Source organism: Pholcus phalangioides, unplaced genomic scaffold (assembly GCF_987345545.1).
Source record: "Pholcus phalangioides strain wild (caught in Gottingen) unplaced genomic scaffold, Ppha-v1.0 ptg000012l_1, whole genome shotgun sequence".
NCBI lineage: Eukaryota > Metazoa > Arthropoda > Arachnida > Araneae > Pholcidae > Pholcus > Pholcus phalangioides.
Genome location: NW_028301605.1, coordinates 15,612,853 through 15,631,466, shown reverse-complemented (window position 1 = coordinate 15,631,466; position 18,614 = coordinate 15,612,853). Strand labels below are relative to the sequence as shown.

General features: G+C 34.3%; 1 protein-coding gene across 1 annotated transcript; it reads left to right on the top strand.

The window, feature by feature from the left end:
- Positions 1-121: 121 nt before the first annotated feature.
- Positions 122-15,894, top strand: LOC149079654 (ras association domain-containing protein 1-like). Its single transcript, XM_089240262.1, has 9 exons — positions 122-262; positions 4,291-4,552; positions 6,713-6,923; positions 7,039-7,172; positions 8,478-8,579; positions 8,889-9,079; positions 9,774-9,886; positions 10,574-10,683; positions 12,210-15,894. Exons 2-9 carry the CDS (start codon positions 4,376-4,378, stop codon positions 12,378-12,380), a joined length of 1,209 nt encoding a protein of 402 aa, XP_089096388.1. The 5' UTR covers positions 122-262; positions 4,291-4,375; the 3' UTR covers positions 12,381-15,894.
- The last annotated feature ends 2,720 nt before the right edge of the window (positions 15,895-18,614 follow it).

Here is an 18,614-nt window from a genome sequence, read left to right as displayed (position 1 = left end):
CTATCATTAAATTATATTTCATATTTTTTGGGTAAAAAAATTCAAATTAAATCAAAAAAGTTGTCTGGATAATAAAATAATTTTTGTTTCTATCGCTCGCGGCAGCATGACCGCATGAATCATCTACAGTCCAAATTATCCAGCTAATGGCCGCCCGCTAGCCTCTATTGCAAGTAGAGCGTAAACAATTAAGTATTTAAAGCTTGCCTTTTCGACGCAGATCGGTTGCGATGCCTTTTTAAACAACTCTGAGATCTCCGAGGTAATCTAAATTCGATAATCTGATGACATATAAAAAAAAATTCTAAGTAAATTTTTTTTATGAATTAATAAATTTTTGATAGCTGATACACACAGTATTGAATTAGTAAATAGTAACCATATGTATTATATGTAGATTCATTTTAATCGTGCTGTGGGCTTTATGTTTTGCATTAGAGGATAAATAAAATTGAAATGTGTAAAGCTTTATGATGTGGTTATACTCAACTTGGTCCAAGAAAACTTCCTAATACCAGGCTTGGATCCAGGTTGATATGTAGGGAGAGGTGACTTATTGCGCATGTTCGTTGGATCATCCCATATTTTACCAGACAGAAATGTTTTCATATTATTCTACTAAGAGGGCCACAGTTCCTCTTCTCTGGATCCACGCCTAAGCGAAGGCAGACAGGCAGTTGCTAAGGAAGCAGAGGCAGACATTTTAAGCTTAGAATGAAGCGGAGGCAGACATCTCCAGCTGCTAATGAAACCAAAGTTGGAATTTTCTACTGCGAGTGAATGAAGCAGTAGCAAGCATCTTCAGCTTTGAATGAAACAGGTGGGTATCTTCAGCTGGAAATGAATCTGACAGAGGCATTTTCAGCTAAAAATGTAGAAGAGGTAGGCATCTTCAACTGTCAATAAAGCCATGGCATACATTTTCAGCCTTGAATAGAGTAACGGAAGGGGCATCTTTATCTGCAAGTGAAACTGAGACAGACATCTTTAGCTGTGAATGGAGCAGATGAAGGCCTCTTCAGCTAAGAATGGAGCAGAGGTAGGCATCTTCACCTGCTAATGAAGCCAAAGCTTACATCTTCAGGTGCAAAAATAGTGAAGGAGGCACGTATCCCGGGCAATGTGTCAGTAAAACTGACATCTGTGTAGATTCGTTGGATCGCCCTGTATTTTAGGTAGATTAATTATACCCAAAGGAGTGAATGAAAATTGGCATATAACCTAAATTGTTTCACTGGCTGTTTCAAATTGTTTGCACAGCAGATATCTCTAACTGTTGATTTTACAAACATACTTTCAATTACAAAAAGTTTTCAAATGATGTGCAGTTACTGAAAATTTATTTTAAGGGTTATACACATAAGAAAATGAAGGAATGAATTGATGATTGATGAATGCTCATGACTTTTTATACAGTCCCCGTGTGCTCAAAAACGTAATTAGAATTTGTTTGCTTTGTTTGTCCTGATGCCAACAAAAAAAAAATCCACGTTTCTGAGTGCTATATCCGCAGAGATATTCAAATTCAAAACTGGAAAGTTAAGATAAAACGGTATTAAATGCTGGGAAAAAAAGTTTTACCCACATTTAATGCAGTTTTTTCCCAACTTTCCTCTAAATTTTGAATTTGAATATCTCTATGAACATTGTGCTTGATAGCGTGGGTTTTTTTTGGCATACGGAGCGACAGAGCAACAACTTTGTAATTGGGTTCTTGAGTACAGGTTGTCTGTATAAAAAGTTAACATTTTTATTTTAATAACCATACAACCCCTTGCTGCATGAATGACATATCTGAGTACCTCCAACACCATATATAGCAGAAGACCTCCGCGCTAAGCTCGTGACTGAAGGTCATCTCACTTATAGCCATTAGATATGCTAACAAAAAGGTAAAGATTGTGCATGCATCGGCCTGCTGTATCCAATGGCTATAGACCTTTGGTGACGTCGCGAGCTTACTGTTGAGGCCTTCTGCTATAGGTGGTGGTGGCACTGTACGTTATTTTGAAACTTTTTCTAATTGGAAGTATTTCTCTAGGATCAGCGGTTTGCCAGTAAAATGCCATACGTCCTGTTTTCTATGCGCCCTGTATATACACTATTACAGTGAACTACTACTACACATTATTACATAGCCTGCATTTGAAAGTTTGTACTATTTACTCTTCCCGATTCTTTTGAAGGGTGGTTAAGGATAGATGGGTGGGAACCTAATGAAATAATTGTGACACCCCCCCCCCCCCCCCAGAGTTCCTCATGACTTTTTATCAATTCTAGGAATTTGCTAATCGGATGGAAAAATTTGTACCCAAATGAGAGAACCGTAGCCAAATTGACGTGTCATAAAATGTTAATTCTAAAATTGTATCAAGAAGACGAATGGACACTTGTGATTTGGCAAATTTGGTCTTTCATTCATTTGCTAAATTAAATATTTTGTTATGATTTGGCGCAATTGTGATCGACAGCGTGAACCCTGTGACACTCTGTTAACCACAGATACCATAATTTCCTGTGCATAGCCCCGCTGTTGTGTTGCCCCACAGGAGAAAAAATATCCACCAAAATAAAAAAAAAATTGGTGTGCCTATATAACCTGAATGCCAAAACTTTGCTGCCAGACTTATCCTGTTAGGGAGATCTCTTCTAGCCCAGATACGTGGCAGAGTCCTTGGTATATACACTGCCAACATTTGTATGTTTACCATTTCCCCCTCCCCAGCACCATTGAAAACCTAATTAAATGGCAGCAAGGAGTCTTAACAGCATCATAGGTTCTCCCGACAAAGTGATTTTTCTAGGCCTTTTGCCTTTACCTGATTGAGGCTGTAATTAAAACATAAAAGTTTGATAAAAAAACCTTTTATGGAAATTGAAAAAAAGACCAATTAGCCTATTGGTTACATTCGCTCGAATGTAACCGATATGCTTATTGATTGCGTTTTAACTTTTATCAAACTTTTATAGTGTCATACTGCCCTAAAAGTAATTGCCTACCCATTTACCTGCTCTCAAAAATTTTAATTATATTTCACTATCACCAAAGGTCCCTGGGTTATGCCCATTCATTAAGACAGCACTGAATAGCAGTAAGTTATGAGCCATTTCTGGAGCAGGGTCACAGAGGATAAGTATAAATAAACTTTATTTTTGATCTGAAAGTTTCGTTCAATTTTGGAGTACAAACATATTTATGTAATGAAAATATAATGAATAGCAATTGTTATATTACTCATCGAGCATTAAAAGTTTTTCCTTGTGTAATTCCATGGGTTACACACGAGAAATTATATTGTTATTCAATATTTTGGCAGTTTATGTCCAGTTGAACTTGGTTAGCATAAAATACAATTCCCTGTGCAAAGCTTGCAGAAGAGAAATTACTCATTAGGGGACGGGAGAATTATTACCTGCCCTGTTATATAGCTGACATTGGCAGGTTGTACCATTTCTTCCGCTCAATTCTTTCACTTGGAGTTGAGGGTGGCAAATGGCAAACGCAGACTTTCTATCCTCTTGGAACATGTGCATGAGCAATGAAAGGATGTTCAAAGGCAAAAAAAGCTTCTCCACTTTCCTTTTAATTGGTAGTCTATATATCTCTGTATCATCTCTTCATTCATTCGTAACTTTTCTCTACCTAAAATTTCTGAATATAATATCAGCCTACTAGTCACCACTGGAGACAGCTACTGCCATGCGACTTAAGGTGTAATCACATTCATATGTTGTTTTCTATCAACTTGGCAGACAGCAATGTGCTAGTTGACAATAGGAGGGGGGGGGGGGAGATTTTATTTATAAATAGAATTTGTATATCGCACCTTATTCAGAAAAATCTCAGTTGATAAAATTTGCATCTCTTTATGTTATACTGAAAAAACTTTTACATCAAGTAAATTCATCCATGGTTAGAGATTAACCCTTTAACTGCAAAAAAATCCCATCTTTATTTTATTTTTATTTTTTGCTCTCATTTTTTAAATTAAGGAATGAAATAGTTCGAACCATATTTATGGAGGAATCTCTTGGTAAGTTCTACTTGGAAGACCCATTAATTGTTTTATTGAAAATTTAATTCTTACTCTATCGTGTCAATTGCTAAGAGACAAGAAGTTCAAGGGTTGAAGAATTAATTTTTTTAGGCCCTGGAAAGGTTCTACCATTATCTTTTTCAATCACCATAAATATGGAAATGATTTGATTTAGTTCATAATCAAATATCTTGTCTTTCATAGAGTTTTCATTTGACTTCATAAGTAAAAAATTTTGAAATATGTATTACAGATGTTGATCATCCATGAGCGAAAAAAGATATCATCTGATGTCATAGCTTCAGTGTAGAAATATTTCCCATGCACGGTCAGTAAAGATGTTCTCAGAGTACAAGAATGCTCGTAGGGCATACACTCCTCCAGTGACTCCCATCGGCAACAGGAGATCAGTACATGCCGATAATGATGTAAGGCTGAGAGGAAACTTCAACCCAGCTGAAATACTGCAGAATTTAGCTTTGCCGAGGCCGTTTCGTAAAAGAAACAAAACTAAGGTGCATTATTGATTGACTATACACACAATCTTTATTCTGTCTGAATATAATGTACTAAATATTTATTAAACAGTTATATACCCTAACTTATGTCAGTTCCAGAACTAAGACGTAAGTCAAGGTAAATTTCGCCATTGATGTATTCTTCAAATAAAGAGGGAGAACTAAGTATCAAAATCTAATGACCATAATCTATATCCATTGTATTCAATGACAAAATCTTAAATTCTTGCCAAATAAATTGCCAAACATGGGGGGGGGGGAAATTACAAATTATGGCTAAAATTGCCTGAAAAAATATAAAAGAGCTACAGCGAAAAATCTGCAGCGAATTGAAATGTACTTCACAGGGGAAAAAACGTAATATGTGACAAATTCCTGACAGAGTTATCGTATTTATAGGTATACTTATTGTAATGCAGTTTATGAGCTCAAAAAAAACAGTATGATTTCACTTAAGATTAAAATAATAGTAAGCTTAGTTGAAAATATAGAAAATCAGGAATGTCTTTTTTTTTTTAAATATGGGTGACCCTATATATCCCCCTCTCTATTTGTCTCTGATATGACTCACATGGGAGAAGCGTACTCTTTCAAAGCAAAATCTTTTGAACTTTTTCACTTTGATTTTGAAAAAAAAAATTAAGGTGGGGTGACATAAATTAGGGTATTACTTTAACTTTTTAAATGAAATTGAAGTTAACATGTGTCATCAGCTATTGTACCAGGTCTTGAGAAATCAGGGAAGGGGGGAATTGAGTTGGCACTTATAAATTCTGAAACTTTAGCAATTCTGAAACCAATTTAGCAATTGCACATAGAAAGTTTCAGATGCCAATACCAATTTTTTAGTGGCCAATAGGGGAGACTGCTGTACCTATGGACAAAATTCATATTTTAATTTTTCTGAGCCGCTGTGCATTTAATTCATCGCTTTTGCGATTAAATTCATTTTTTTTTAATCTAAAATTTTGAATACTGTATTTTGAAAAATTCAAAATTTGAGGATGTAATTTTTGCTTCTACATACAAAACAACCTGATGTACCTTTGGACACAAGATTTATTTGCGGACATAATGCCACAAAATTTTTAATCGTTTTTTTTCCTATAACAATTACAAGCAGTCTGACCAATTTTGTATCTTAAAAAAAAATAAATTTAAAAATTATTTTGCAGAACCCATAACTTCTTTATAACTTTACAATTATGTTATTATGTGGTTTTTACAGAAAACCAAAAATAAAACACTATTTTGTGGGAAAATTTAGAAACCGAAAATAATTAGCAACTGATAATAAAAATAAATTTAAAAAAAATGGCTGATGTACTTACAGACGCAAATGATTGTGTCCAAAGGTACAACGTAAATCCCCCCCCCCCGCCCCCCACAGGGAGATAGCAACAGGTAGGTTAAGGTTTCAATGACTTTGAAATTAAAAGTAGAAAATAAACCATCAAAACCTCGATAAACTACAACCATGACAAATAATCATAAAAAATTAGAGGGAAAGAAAAATAAATAAACATATGTAATTTTTTTTTACTTTGACCTTCAAAAAAGATTAAAACTATTATACAACTTGTATTTACTTACCATGAGTCTTTCACTAGCTGGCTTTTCATGAACAACTGCCTATCACTAGTTTACATATATTAAGAACTCGTATCCTACATTCCACCTGTATACAAATTTTGAACTGAAATGTCTGTAGGTACAACTGTCCTTAGGTATAGTGGTCTCCTCTATCAATTTTTAGTGGCCATAATGAGTTACTGTTAATATCACTATAGATCCCAGTTACCTGGGATTTGTCAAGCCCTGTGTTTCATTTTTTATGGGCTAGTTGATATTTAAAGTTTCATAGAAACATAATATGTTTTTATACATATGTTTAATCTTGATTGAAAAATAATAAAATAAAAATCTTTGATATTCAAATACAATCAAACCCCTTAGGGATAAAACCTGGGGATATAACAAACAAAATTTTTGGTTCTTCAAAATTTGTTATAATGGTTTAACTGCATAACATTTATACAAAATACATGGATGAAAATAAAATATTTATTTTCTCTTTATCAATCAGTTTATGCCATTCGAAAGTTTTGTAGAATATTACACTTTTGCTCAAAGATTGCCATGCTTATGTAAACTTAGGAAAATAGTCCAGACCATGATACCAATGGCAGCTTGAGACCTAGAGAACTGATTGAACTGGCAAGTTTTGGGATCGTCGAACTCGACCCGGCTGAGCAGGGTATTGGACATGAATTCCAGCCTTCGCATCTGAAGAATCCTACGTGGTGTGATTGCTGTGGTGATTTTATATGGGGACTATGTAATTCATCTGACTGCCTTCGGTGCCTAAGTACGTTTTCTACATCAGCACTTAAGAAGGCTTTTTTTTCTCAAATCTCAATATTTTAAAAAAGATTTTAACTGATAACATTTTTACAGTTTAGTTTTTATGTTTTCTCATTTAGATTGCCAATATACAATCCATCAAAGATGCCAGCATTTGGTAACATTAGACTGCAAAGGAGCTGGAGATACACAAACAACTAACCTGTGTGACATGATTGATTCCAAGACTATCAAGCATGAAAATGGCAGCAGTGTAAGACTTGGTTTCGAATAAATATGGATGGATAAATATGGATCATTCTTTAAAATATGCATGTTAATAATAATATTTGAATTCATATATGCATCAGAGTCACTCGGATGAGGTTTGTTATACAGACCTCTGCTGGTGTGCTGGTTGAATTGTGGTGTCTTGTCAAAGCATTGCTGCTCCAATCAATTTTCGTAATAGTTAAATCTGATTTTTTTTAAAACCTGACATATTTTTTTTTAAGTTATAAAAGTTACATTGCATGTTTTTAATATAATTTTTAATTTTTTTAAATAAATTCAAACTCTCATAGCTTGGCTTGGATAATTTGCATTTTCTCGGCCGTGAAAGTGCCATTTTTCATGGAGGAGAACTAGCATTGGGTTTTTGCCAAAAACATTTTTATTCAGCATAATTTGTTTTTTCATATCTTTTATCACGAGAGAGTCAACCACCATTAACCGTTGCTCATGTTTTTAGTTGTACACATCATCATATCATTTTACAACCGCTTTTGGTCATAGTCATCTTTCACTTCATGACATATTGAATGACCATTGTGATGCTCTCATATTTTGAAATTTATCGAAGCGATTGGTTTTTATGACAAATTATACTTTTTACAAACTACTTTGTTGTGTTACGTTTCACTCATCATTCTTTTTTTTTATCATATATACTTTTACTTTCCTGTCAAGAACAAATTATTTCTTATTTTTAATTGGTAATTTTTTTTTGGCAAAGTTTGACTTAATTGATCCTTGAACCATGAAAACTGAATTCCAAACTATGAATTTTTTTTTCCAAACTTATGTTCACAAATACTCTCTTTGACAAAAAAAAATTAAGCTCCCCAAAAAAATGTGATCTCCAAGATAATGCCAGGCTCATATATCTCTGGACTGCCTCCGTGCTGCTGATAATCTTCCTTGGCCAGCAAGGTCATCAGACTTTTCTCCAATCGAGCATGTATGGGGCATGGTAGGCCACCAGATTCAAGCACCCAAAAATGTCTCCGATCCGGGGCAACAATTAATGAATGCCTAGTAGAATGTATCACAAGATGAGATCAGGAATCGTTATCTCTCCTTACGTCGGCGTATACAAGCATGCAGCACCGCCAGGGAAGGGGGTTCACAAATTACCGATTTGAACATTTAGTGGTCAATCACTAGCCATTGATGGGTCCTAGGACTTCAAATTTTTAATCATTTCATTATCTGTGTATGAACTTTACACATATTTAATTTCAATAAAAGCATACGTTTTTTGCAAAACAGTGTATTTGTTCTTTTTTATTATTTGTAGGAGCGTTTGTCACCATTATTTTTTGAACGCTTGCACAATGATGAGTTGCAGTGGAGGATTGATCAATACAATCAGAAGCATCAGAGTTCTGATATGATTTTGGTAAGTTTAGGAAAACATTGTTAAACAGGACTGAGGTTATATGTTCTTCGACATTTTGTCTTGCAAGTTGTTTTGTAATAACCAATTAACCAATCATAGTTATTATTTTTACATTTGTAAGACCAATATCTTTAGTCTCACTGGTTTATGGACATTATTATTTATGTCAACTTGTAAGAAATGCTTGCTGATGGCATAAGCTTGGTGCTATTGCTTTGGCAATGCTGATTATTGCCGTCCACATGCTAGAAAGTCCCTTTATTTTGAGCTTGATATTTTTTATTCACAAAAACTTTGTATCTTAAACAGGAAGAGAACGGAGAAGTTTTGCATGGCTTTATTCGAGTCCACATGAACCTTACAAGACCAATTAATGTGATAGCTGGGACAAGACCGCCATCGATATATGACATTTTAAAAGAAGAAGAAGATGGTGGGAGAAAGACTCTGACTTCTTTTTATTTACCTCATGACACTGTTAAAGCTTTGCACATCACTAGGTAGAATTTTATTTTTAAATTATTACATACAGAATACTTCTAAAATGATTGGAGTACAGTAATTCCTTGCTATATTTTTCATGTCATGAGATGGAAAAAAGTAAATTACACTGGAAGTTTGTTTTATCTGACAAAATTATCTAAGTTCTAATATTACATTTTTGACTCTGGCTCTAATAAAAAGTGTAAGATATCCAAATGTGTGTGATGTCAAGGAACTACCATATTTTGCGAGACATTTTCATTTGTTTTAAGGATTTTTTCACTATCTTTTAACTATTAAAATAATTCAAATAATGTTTCTTCTGCATTACTATGCTGCAAGTCCACATGTTGATATGCAACCAGATATTATGATTGCAAGTGGAATAGACATCAGAAATGCATGATATACTGATATTTATATATGCAAATGAATTTAACCTAGCTGAAGCATTGATATTATAAAAATAATGGAAGAAACCCCCCCCCCCCCTGCTGATAGTCAATTCTTAATCGCTAATCAGGGTCTCCCACTGGTGATTTCTGTCTGTTGGAAACAAAATCTGTGTCAATGTTCTAACCTCAGAACCATGGCATACCAACCTACCTAGATTGTCAGTGTTTTAAGCCTCTAGTTTCGATGATATATTCCATGAAAGCTATTTAATTTATTCAAAATTTTTATTTGAGCGATATTTTCTTTCTTTTCCAGTGAGTTTACTGCCAGAGAGGTCATCAATGCTCTTCTTAAAAAATTTAAAGTTGCTGACAATCCTCTCAAGTTTGCTTTGTATGAGCGAAGCTATGACAAAGTCACTAATCATGGTGAGTGACATATGCATAATACAATTGAACGACCAACGTAGTTGAACCCAAAATTGCAAAAGAACCGCGGCTATACGTGTTTCGGATTTATATGAAGTTCCCTCATCAGTAGCAAAACAAAGAAAAAAGAAAAATATCGAAAAAACTCCTTATAGCAGGAGTTACTGTTTTGTCTACAACTGCAAGTAACTCCCGCTATAAGGAGTTTTTTTTTACATTTTTCTTTTTCCTTTGTTTTGCTACTGATGAAGGAACTTCATATAGTTCCGAAACACATATAGCTGTGGTTCTTTTGCAATTTTGGGTTCAACTACGTCGGTCGTTCAATTGTATTATCTAACCCAAAAGGTAATTCATTTCTGACATATGCATGTATTTTACTTGAATATGCAAAAGTGTTTGTTTCTTTACACAGTAAAAGTTCTATATAAAGATACTCAAAGGACTGAAAAAAAGTATTGTTATAAAAGATTTATCATTATAAATCAAATTTATTGACACTACGAAAAGTGCATTACAACCAGAGATTATTATCTTTATATAGGCAATTATTGCTATATAGGATTTTCAGACTTCCCTCTTCTAACAAATTTCTGTTTCAACAGCTGTTGTAAAAATACTTGAAAATATCCTGATGATTTTATATCATATCGGTGTTATCATTACCTACTTTTATTTTTTTTTCAGCTGTGTTACGACGTATAGAAGATAATGAGATTCCTTTGGTTCTTGCTCTCATGTGGATAGATGACGAAAAACAGTTTGTTCTTTTGGAGAATGAAATGGATGATATCCCAGTTAGTAATATTTATAGTCTTTAAAAAAAAAGTTCCTCTACTTTGATGTCTTGTGAGTAAAAGCTACAGAGGAGAGAAAAATTGTTCATGTGCTGCTTCTCACAGAATAATCTGAAGCATTATCTAACTACCTATTTTAAAGTTTAGATTAATTATTAAATCAAAATGCTTATGCTTGTTTATAATTAAAAAAATAGAATTTAATTACAATTACATGAATTTCAACATAAACAATAAATCATCCAAAATCAAAGCCTAACTAACAGATGGAATTTTTAACACTCCTCAAAATATGAGCAAATTCTTGATATGCAGCAAGTCTGTTATAACAAAAACTCACACTGTCAGTGTAGAAAATTGTTATAGCAGACTTCTCGTTATAAGGGAATTCAAGTTTTTTGTTCTGTTAAAAAAGCTATGACTTATAGAGAATTCTTTATATCTGCAAGAATTTCTAATAATTATACCATTAGATTTTTATAATTAGTTTTATATAATTAGACAATTATTGTCTTTCAGATCATTTTGTCCCAATATTAGCAAGTAAAAATGAACTTGATTTTCAGTCTCATGACAGTTAATTCTCAGAGGCTGAGATTACACTATAAAAGTTTTATAAAACATCTTTTACAAAAATTGAAAAATGCAACCAATAAGCTCATCTGTTACATTTGAGCAAATGAAACCAATGCACTACTTATTGGTTGTATTTTTCAAGTTTTATAAAAAATTTTATTAAACTTTTATAGTGTAGCACTGTCTAAGACATTTTATCATAAAATTTCATTCTCTCAAAATGATTCAGCCAACCGACTAAACAATTAAATTTCTCACTACAGGCTTCATGAACTTGTTAACATTTTCTGCTAATCGGAAAGTTCTCTTGGCATGATTTGTTCAGCTATTGGGCACCAACTTATGTTCTTGGTTAAATAAGTCCTGGTAGTGACCGCAGTCTCTTTGTCACTGGAGAGAGATAAAAGTTGAAAAAAATTGTTGCATATTCTATGTGTGTTTTAGGAAAGTTTCAAAATATCGGGGTGTAAAAAATGTGACTTCTTTTTTCAAAAAATGTAAGTCCATCCAAACTTTTAGAAGCTTGCCATGAACAAAAACATCATTTCGATAGTTATTGGGAATTACATTGTGATTATGTAAACAATAGAGTAATTACATTGTGATTATGTAAACAATAGAGTAATTACATTACTGCTAAAGTTCTCTTTTCTTTCAATTAAAAAAAAACTTTTGTCTAATTATCAAATAATATTGGGTGGCATCCACCTTCCTTCCCCCCCCCCATAAATAAAGCAGGAACCAAGTGTTGCATCTGCGGCACAGGATTATGAGGTAGCTATATCATGGCTGAAATGGTGAAGATCTACCATCTTTTTTTCAAGTGTCACATAATTTCATAATTGAAGATTTTTTTTTTCATACTCCCTTCTCACTCTGTTTAAAGTATTCTATGGTTTTTATATATATATATATATTTATTTATTTATTTAAATCGTTCTTTTCTTCAGTGGGAGAATTTTGCAGTGGCCGAATTGAATAATTTTTTGAAGATACTTGATTTGGAGGAGGAAGAATACCTGAACCAAGTGAAGCTGAAGTATAGATTGCTTCACGAGAAAATGAGAGAAGCAATGGAAAAATTGAAATCATCTCCTTCCGGGAGATCATTAGCAACATGATGGAACCCTCTGTGTCTTAGAATTTTATTATTTATGTCAATTGCAGATACAAATCAAATATATATATAAATATATATTCCATTTTTTCTATCTGTGATAACAGTTTTGTGGTATTTAGCATCACACAGTTGTATATATACTATAATTTACAGTATCTATACAATTTTGACTTTTTTTTCTGGTGGTTTTTTTTCTTCATGTTATAGATTTTTTTTTATTTCCTGGATCACTCTTTGGAATTCAAAGTGTTTGTTATGATCTTGTTATTGATTCTTTTTTGTTTTGTTACATATATACCCATAAATTAACTAAAAATTATAACTATTGAATAATTTGTTAGCATTTATTTACAATGTTCTTGATAGTATGCAACTCTAGTCTATCACTATAGAGGCAGTTCACTAATGTTTCATCCCATGAGAGGTTTCTGACATTTTAATTTGCACATTGAACTCTTGATGGATATGAAACTGCTCCATGGAACCCAAAGAGACATGAATATTTCTATAATCGCGATATTTTTCTTATACCACTAATGAAAAATTTTATAAGCTCTTGATGCACCAGAATCCGAAGTAAGTTCTCATGAAAAACATTTGAATCTAGAAAAAGAATATTCTTTTCTAAATCCAAATTCTATCTCGGCAGTGCAAGGTTATGATGGTTGAATGGTGAGTACCTCAATATAGAAACCTGAAAAATTACCACTTACATACATGTGTTCGCAGTCACTGTGTCCTTGAGTGTCTGTTTGCCCAGATTTTCAGTTGGTCCTTTTGACTTTATACTCAAGTAAATTTATAGCGCAAAATATATGTAAGAAAAACTAAGATTTCCAGGCTTTCTGGATTATATATTCACTCCTCATCCAAAATTTCTAAAATAAGAAAGACTCCTGTTATAAGTTCATTTTTATAATTTCAGACTTCCTTCCACTGTGGAAATCAATATTGCTCCATAACAACCAGATTGCATTTTTATTCTTGAGATAGTCAAATGTATGTTTCTCTATACTGACTGTTGTAATTCCTAATAATGTTCTGTGAAAACTTTTATTTGCACATAAATGCAGACTTAAGAAGAAAAAAAAATTCTTTTGGTGTTTTCTTGGTTATTCATATAACATCAGTATTTCTGGATAAAACTTCGCAAACCATATGCATTTAACTGATAAGGCTTTTGCGGCCATCATCAGTCAAAAGATTGTTTTTCAAGAGACGACACCGTTTCAGTTCATTTTATTTTAAAGGTTTCCCTAGAAACAATTTCAGACAATTGCATTTCTCCTCAAAATTTATGAAATGTTTGCTCTAAAACTCAAAACTTTTGTTTCCTTCATTTTTAAAGGGCGAATACTTTATAATTTTTTGTTACTCTATTTATAATTGAAAATTCTGGAGTTTTATACTGCACACTCTGAATATTATGGAAATTTCCAAAAACTCTTATAAAGCATAAAATTGTATGTTTGCTCCTTTCTTCTTTTTCTTTTTTTAAGGTGTATATTGACTTTTTTATATCGCTATCCTACTCGCAACATTGTATAAGTGCATGTTTATTTTTATATAGTATTATCTGCTGATCTTGTTTTTGCACATATTGTGTTTGAAATTTATATACAATCGACATTCGTTAGAATGACCACACGTTATAGCTACATTTCCATTATAATAACCAGTAGGATGAGTCCCCAATTCTTCCATACAACGACTATCCTATATTTTCCTTTCTGTATAACAACTACCTAATACAACATTCATTTTCAGCATGATGAGTGTCATTGTAACGAGCGTCGACTGTATATTTTTCTATAACCCATGGTTTAGTACACAATACTTCTGGAAATTTTTAGCATGAAATATCCTAAATGGTTGTAGTTATTCATATTTTATAGTTTTAATCCTTGTATGACAAAACTATGATAACAAAATGTCACCATTCTTTTTTATTTATTTTTTTAAAACTCGTAGGAATTTAGTGAATTGAAAATTGTGCAATATATTTGAATGCATACTATAATACCAAAAATGCTTTAAAGATTTTTTTGTAAGATTAATCAGAGAAATCTGAAGGGAAGAATTTTCCATTATATCCCAATTCAGTATTGTTTACTGTTTTAAAGGTTAAATTATTATGGATCTCTCATTAAACATCATAATCAGTAAATAGAATTTGAGACTAAGTTCTCATTCCATCATGTTCCACTCATAGTTATGATTCATTGGATTGACCCTGTATAATAATGAATATCCTCAAATGTTTTTGCTTTTTGAGATTACTATTATGGAGTAACATTATGCTTCCTGTTTATGCCCTTGGTGGTGTGCATGACTGTGAGTGTGTTGTATTGAGGCATGCATTGTGGTTCATGCCATCTAGTAACCAAACTATTCAAATGGCTGATAAAAATGTAAATAAGGATCCTTTTTTTTTTTTCTTTTTCTTTCTACTCTGCTTTCCTCGCTTCACTAACCTGTATTTCAATGGTAAACACAACCATGTATCACGACCATAGGTGCTGAGACCTGGGGAGGGGGAGATCTCTGGCCACTTGAGAGCCTTCCAAAATTTGTTCCACAAAGCTAGGCTGGAAGAGATCTCTGCAATGGGACAAGTCCAGGAGGAAAGTTCTGACGTTAATTTATTCATTCATTCTGTGAGTTTGGCTATATCCCACCGTGCTAGTTATAATGCGGATCAGTGAAATTCACAGAACTATGGAGAGGGTTAAGGAAAAAAGCAACATGATTAATAAGAAACTTTCAATTTACACTGACATTTTTGAGATGTGTTCTGTCTAAAACAGAGTATTCTGGAATCATGTTTGGAGAAGATAAATATAGACGCATCAGTTTCATGAGTGTTTAGGTTAAAAGGCCCCAGTCAATTATTTATTGCTCATAAGATGTGGAGAGCATTGTGAGAATTCCCCAAGGATCAGATTCAATGCACCTTATGTGCAAACAGTTATAAGATGCAATATTGGTAGAGAAAATGCTCACATCATTCCATTCCTTAAAGGTTTATTTATTAGGGTTATTATTATTTTGAGTGATCCAGCTACACACCTGTGAATTTTGTGTACACAAGTATTTAGAATTTTTAACTTATGTTGTTCACTATTTTTCAATGTTTATTTTCCTTTTGTTATGTGCAATTTGTTTTGATGCTATGTTAGGTTTTTTATCATGGGAAAAAAAATACCCCTGGTGTGGCCTTTCGGGACTGTGAGGAAAAGCATAAGATGTACTTTGAGATTTCAAAACACTTTTTTTATTCTCGATTCTAGCTTAGTTATCTTTTTGATGTGCATGGGGAAATCAGTATTATAGTTTTTCTGTACATACTGAAAACTGATACTTTTCTTTTATATTGAGATTTACAGCTGCTATATCTATAGATTTACAAAAAAAATGTGTTCACTGTAATTTATTTGTAATTTTCCTATTGTCATATCATTTACACGTATGTATGGATATATTTGTATTTGTGTAATACACTTTTGTAGTGGGGTATTTCTCCTGTGATTTCTTTGTATTATATTCAGATATATAGTCTTTTGTAAGAGATTGATTCACCCGAGCAGTTCTTAATACCAGATGATTTTATAGATACTGTTTGGAAATGCCTTGTTTTTTGGCTTTCTGTCAGTTGCAAATATATTGTAGTGTGGGGGTGCATGAACTCTTTTCCCCATGGGCTAAATGCAGCCCGCCAAAGTGTTTGAGTAATATCATCAATCAACAACACGATAGATACACCTGTTTCCAGCCCATGAGTGGTATCCATATTGCCTGTGGAATAAAAAGGTTATGCACCCTTTGTTGTAGTAAATAAGGCAGCTCTAGCCTGCTAGCTGTAGCTCACAAAATTACATTTTTTGTTCACACTGTAGAAGTAAGTGTTGATTTGAATGGCATAAATGAGAGTACTTTGGAGTATTATATAAGAAATATTTCTTGTCTTTATTAGAATACCAGCAGTGTTATACTGATGATGATGCCAATACTGATATAAATAAAGATATGCTCATCATTTTGCTCAAAATATTTAAAAGTGTAAACTGTTTCATCTGCACATTAATATGTAAATGAATTGTTGGGACGAGGTGTAAAATGTTTTTGCATCCCAGCATAATTTCTTCAATGTGATTATAAATTTCATTCGTCATAAATGGAAAAAATAGGTCTTCCAGATCCACCTATATGAGGGTTGGTAAAAAAATAGCAGCAGCACTCTAGATATGTGAAGCAACTAAAATTGCCTCGGAGCAAATAGCTTTGCCCAATGTAGACATCATTTATCAAGTTTAGAGTTTTTATACAAATTGAAGAATTCTAACAAATATAAGTTTAAAAACAAAGTTCATTACAATTGCAGGCCGTATGCTGAATAGGCTACGTAGCTTATGAGGGCTGTATTTGATGCGCGAGCCGCCAGTTTGCAACCTTTGTTCTAGAACCCAATTAGGAATGTATTAACCTTCCTCTCCGAAAAGCGTATGTAGATGTTGTAGAGAGCCATAAAATGACTAAGCCCAGTCATGTCTACCAATCCCATAAATTTTCATATTGCAATATGAAAACTACTGATAAATTTCATGCTGGGTAGTTGGTTGTCATCTAATACGATGCATGGTCCAGGGTCGTAACTAGTAATTTTGTAGAGGTGGAAGTTTATTTTCGCCACCTTTTTGTAAGACATTAGTTCCAAAAAAGCTTTTTCTTTTTGCATCATGGTTTTTCAGAATTTTTTTTTTCACATTCCTCAAATTTGCCACCCCCCCCCCCCCCCAAGTTTACTTCCCTTGACACACTATCGTTCTCATCCCAGACCATTTCTGTTCGAGGTACAGGCAGGACCCAAACTAGATACTTTGTCACCCTGGCGCCCTTTGCCATGTAGAAAATGCAGTTGAAGGTGAATTCGGTGCCCCTTCTGGTCTCCCTAGTTGCGGCCCTCGGTACAGGTGAGCAACATTTTTCTCAAAGTGCCGCAAAAGGAGCATACGGCAGGACCATAACGTAGGTAGGGCTAATAGATCCCAGTAGAAGACGGATCAGCTGCGTCGAACATGAAGGGAGCGCAAATTATCCTTTAATCTTTCCTTCAACGTTACAAGGAGGCGCACCAAAATGCGTGCTTGCCTCGGCCGACCATGCATGATGCCCTGCTGATAGTGATCCATGTTGGACTTTGGGGGTGGGGGGTCATAAAAAGGCCTGGGCCGGAATTAGAGGGGGAGGATAATAGAAAAACAGTCGTAAAAATTATCGAATTTTACAATGGAGGGAGTGGCAAAATCACGTCCCCCCCCCCCCAAAAAAAAAATCCTTCCTATGGGTCCTGCTTTGATCGTAGAATGTAAGGGTCTTGCGCAGGCCCTGCCTTTTGGGCGGGACACATAGGTAGACCATGGGCGGAGATACGGGGGGGGGCATTGCCCCCCAGCGTCACAGGTGGAGTCGACTGATCTAATGTATATATGAGCTGACATCATCATCGTGCCCCCTCCCCCAGACTCCCAAGTCAATCTCCGCCTATGAGGTAGACTAAAGAGTTTTGAGGGGAAAGGGCACAGAGAAAAGTCCTATAATAGAAATTTTTTTACTAACTTTCAAAAAAAACCATTTTAAATTAAAAAACATACACAGATTAAAACAGCATGTAAAGAGTATTTTCTTTTGATATTTTTTCCTACAAAAATATTTTGAATTTTGATCCTTTTTGAGGGGAAGGGGCATGTGTTCTCCCGTGTACGCAACGGAAGACGTGCACTGCTAGCGGGATCGTTACGATGGCCCAGGGCACCGCGGCGCAATTCGGGAACTGGTGAATAGTGAGTTTGAAACACATGTGGAGATGGATTTTGGGAGAGACAACGATGAGGATGATTCTGTCAGCATACATAATACACAGGTTCTGTTTCTCACATGGGCGAATGGGGCACGCGCCCAGGTTTCCGAAATTTGTTGCCTTTTGTAGTATTTCAGGCACGGCCCACATTCCTCCCTCTTTCTGCGTACTCCTCAAAGAACACTATACGTAAGAGGACCCCCAAAAATTTAAATTTTTTCCCCCAGGACCTGTATATACGCAAATATTAGGTCATGCATTAGGCGGTGCGGTTATTTACGGTTTTACCACCCTTCTCCCGTTCTGGCCGCATATCCGCTCTATCCCTCATATTTACCTCCCTAGGCATTAGCCTGCCCCAGTCACTACGCCTCTGTC

Bases quoted from the DNA above. Each gene is read 5' to 3' on its own strand.
- LOC149079654 (XM_089240262.1), top strand. From the start codon at position 4,376: ATGTTCTCAGAGTACAAGAATGCTCGTAGGGCATACACTCCTCCAGTG. The intron at 4,553-6,712 runs GTGCATTATTGA...ATGTAAACTTAG, and splicing joins GTAAAAGAAACAAAACTAAG to GAAAATAGTCCAGACCATGA. The intron at 6,924-7,038 runs GTACGTTTTCTA...TTTCTCATTTAG, and splicing joins TGACTGCCTTCGGTGCCTAA to ATTGCCAATATACAATCCAT.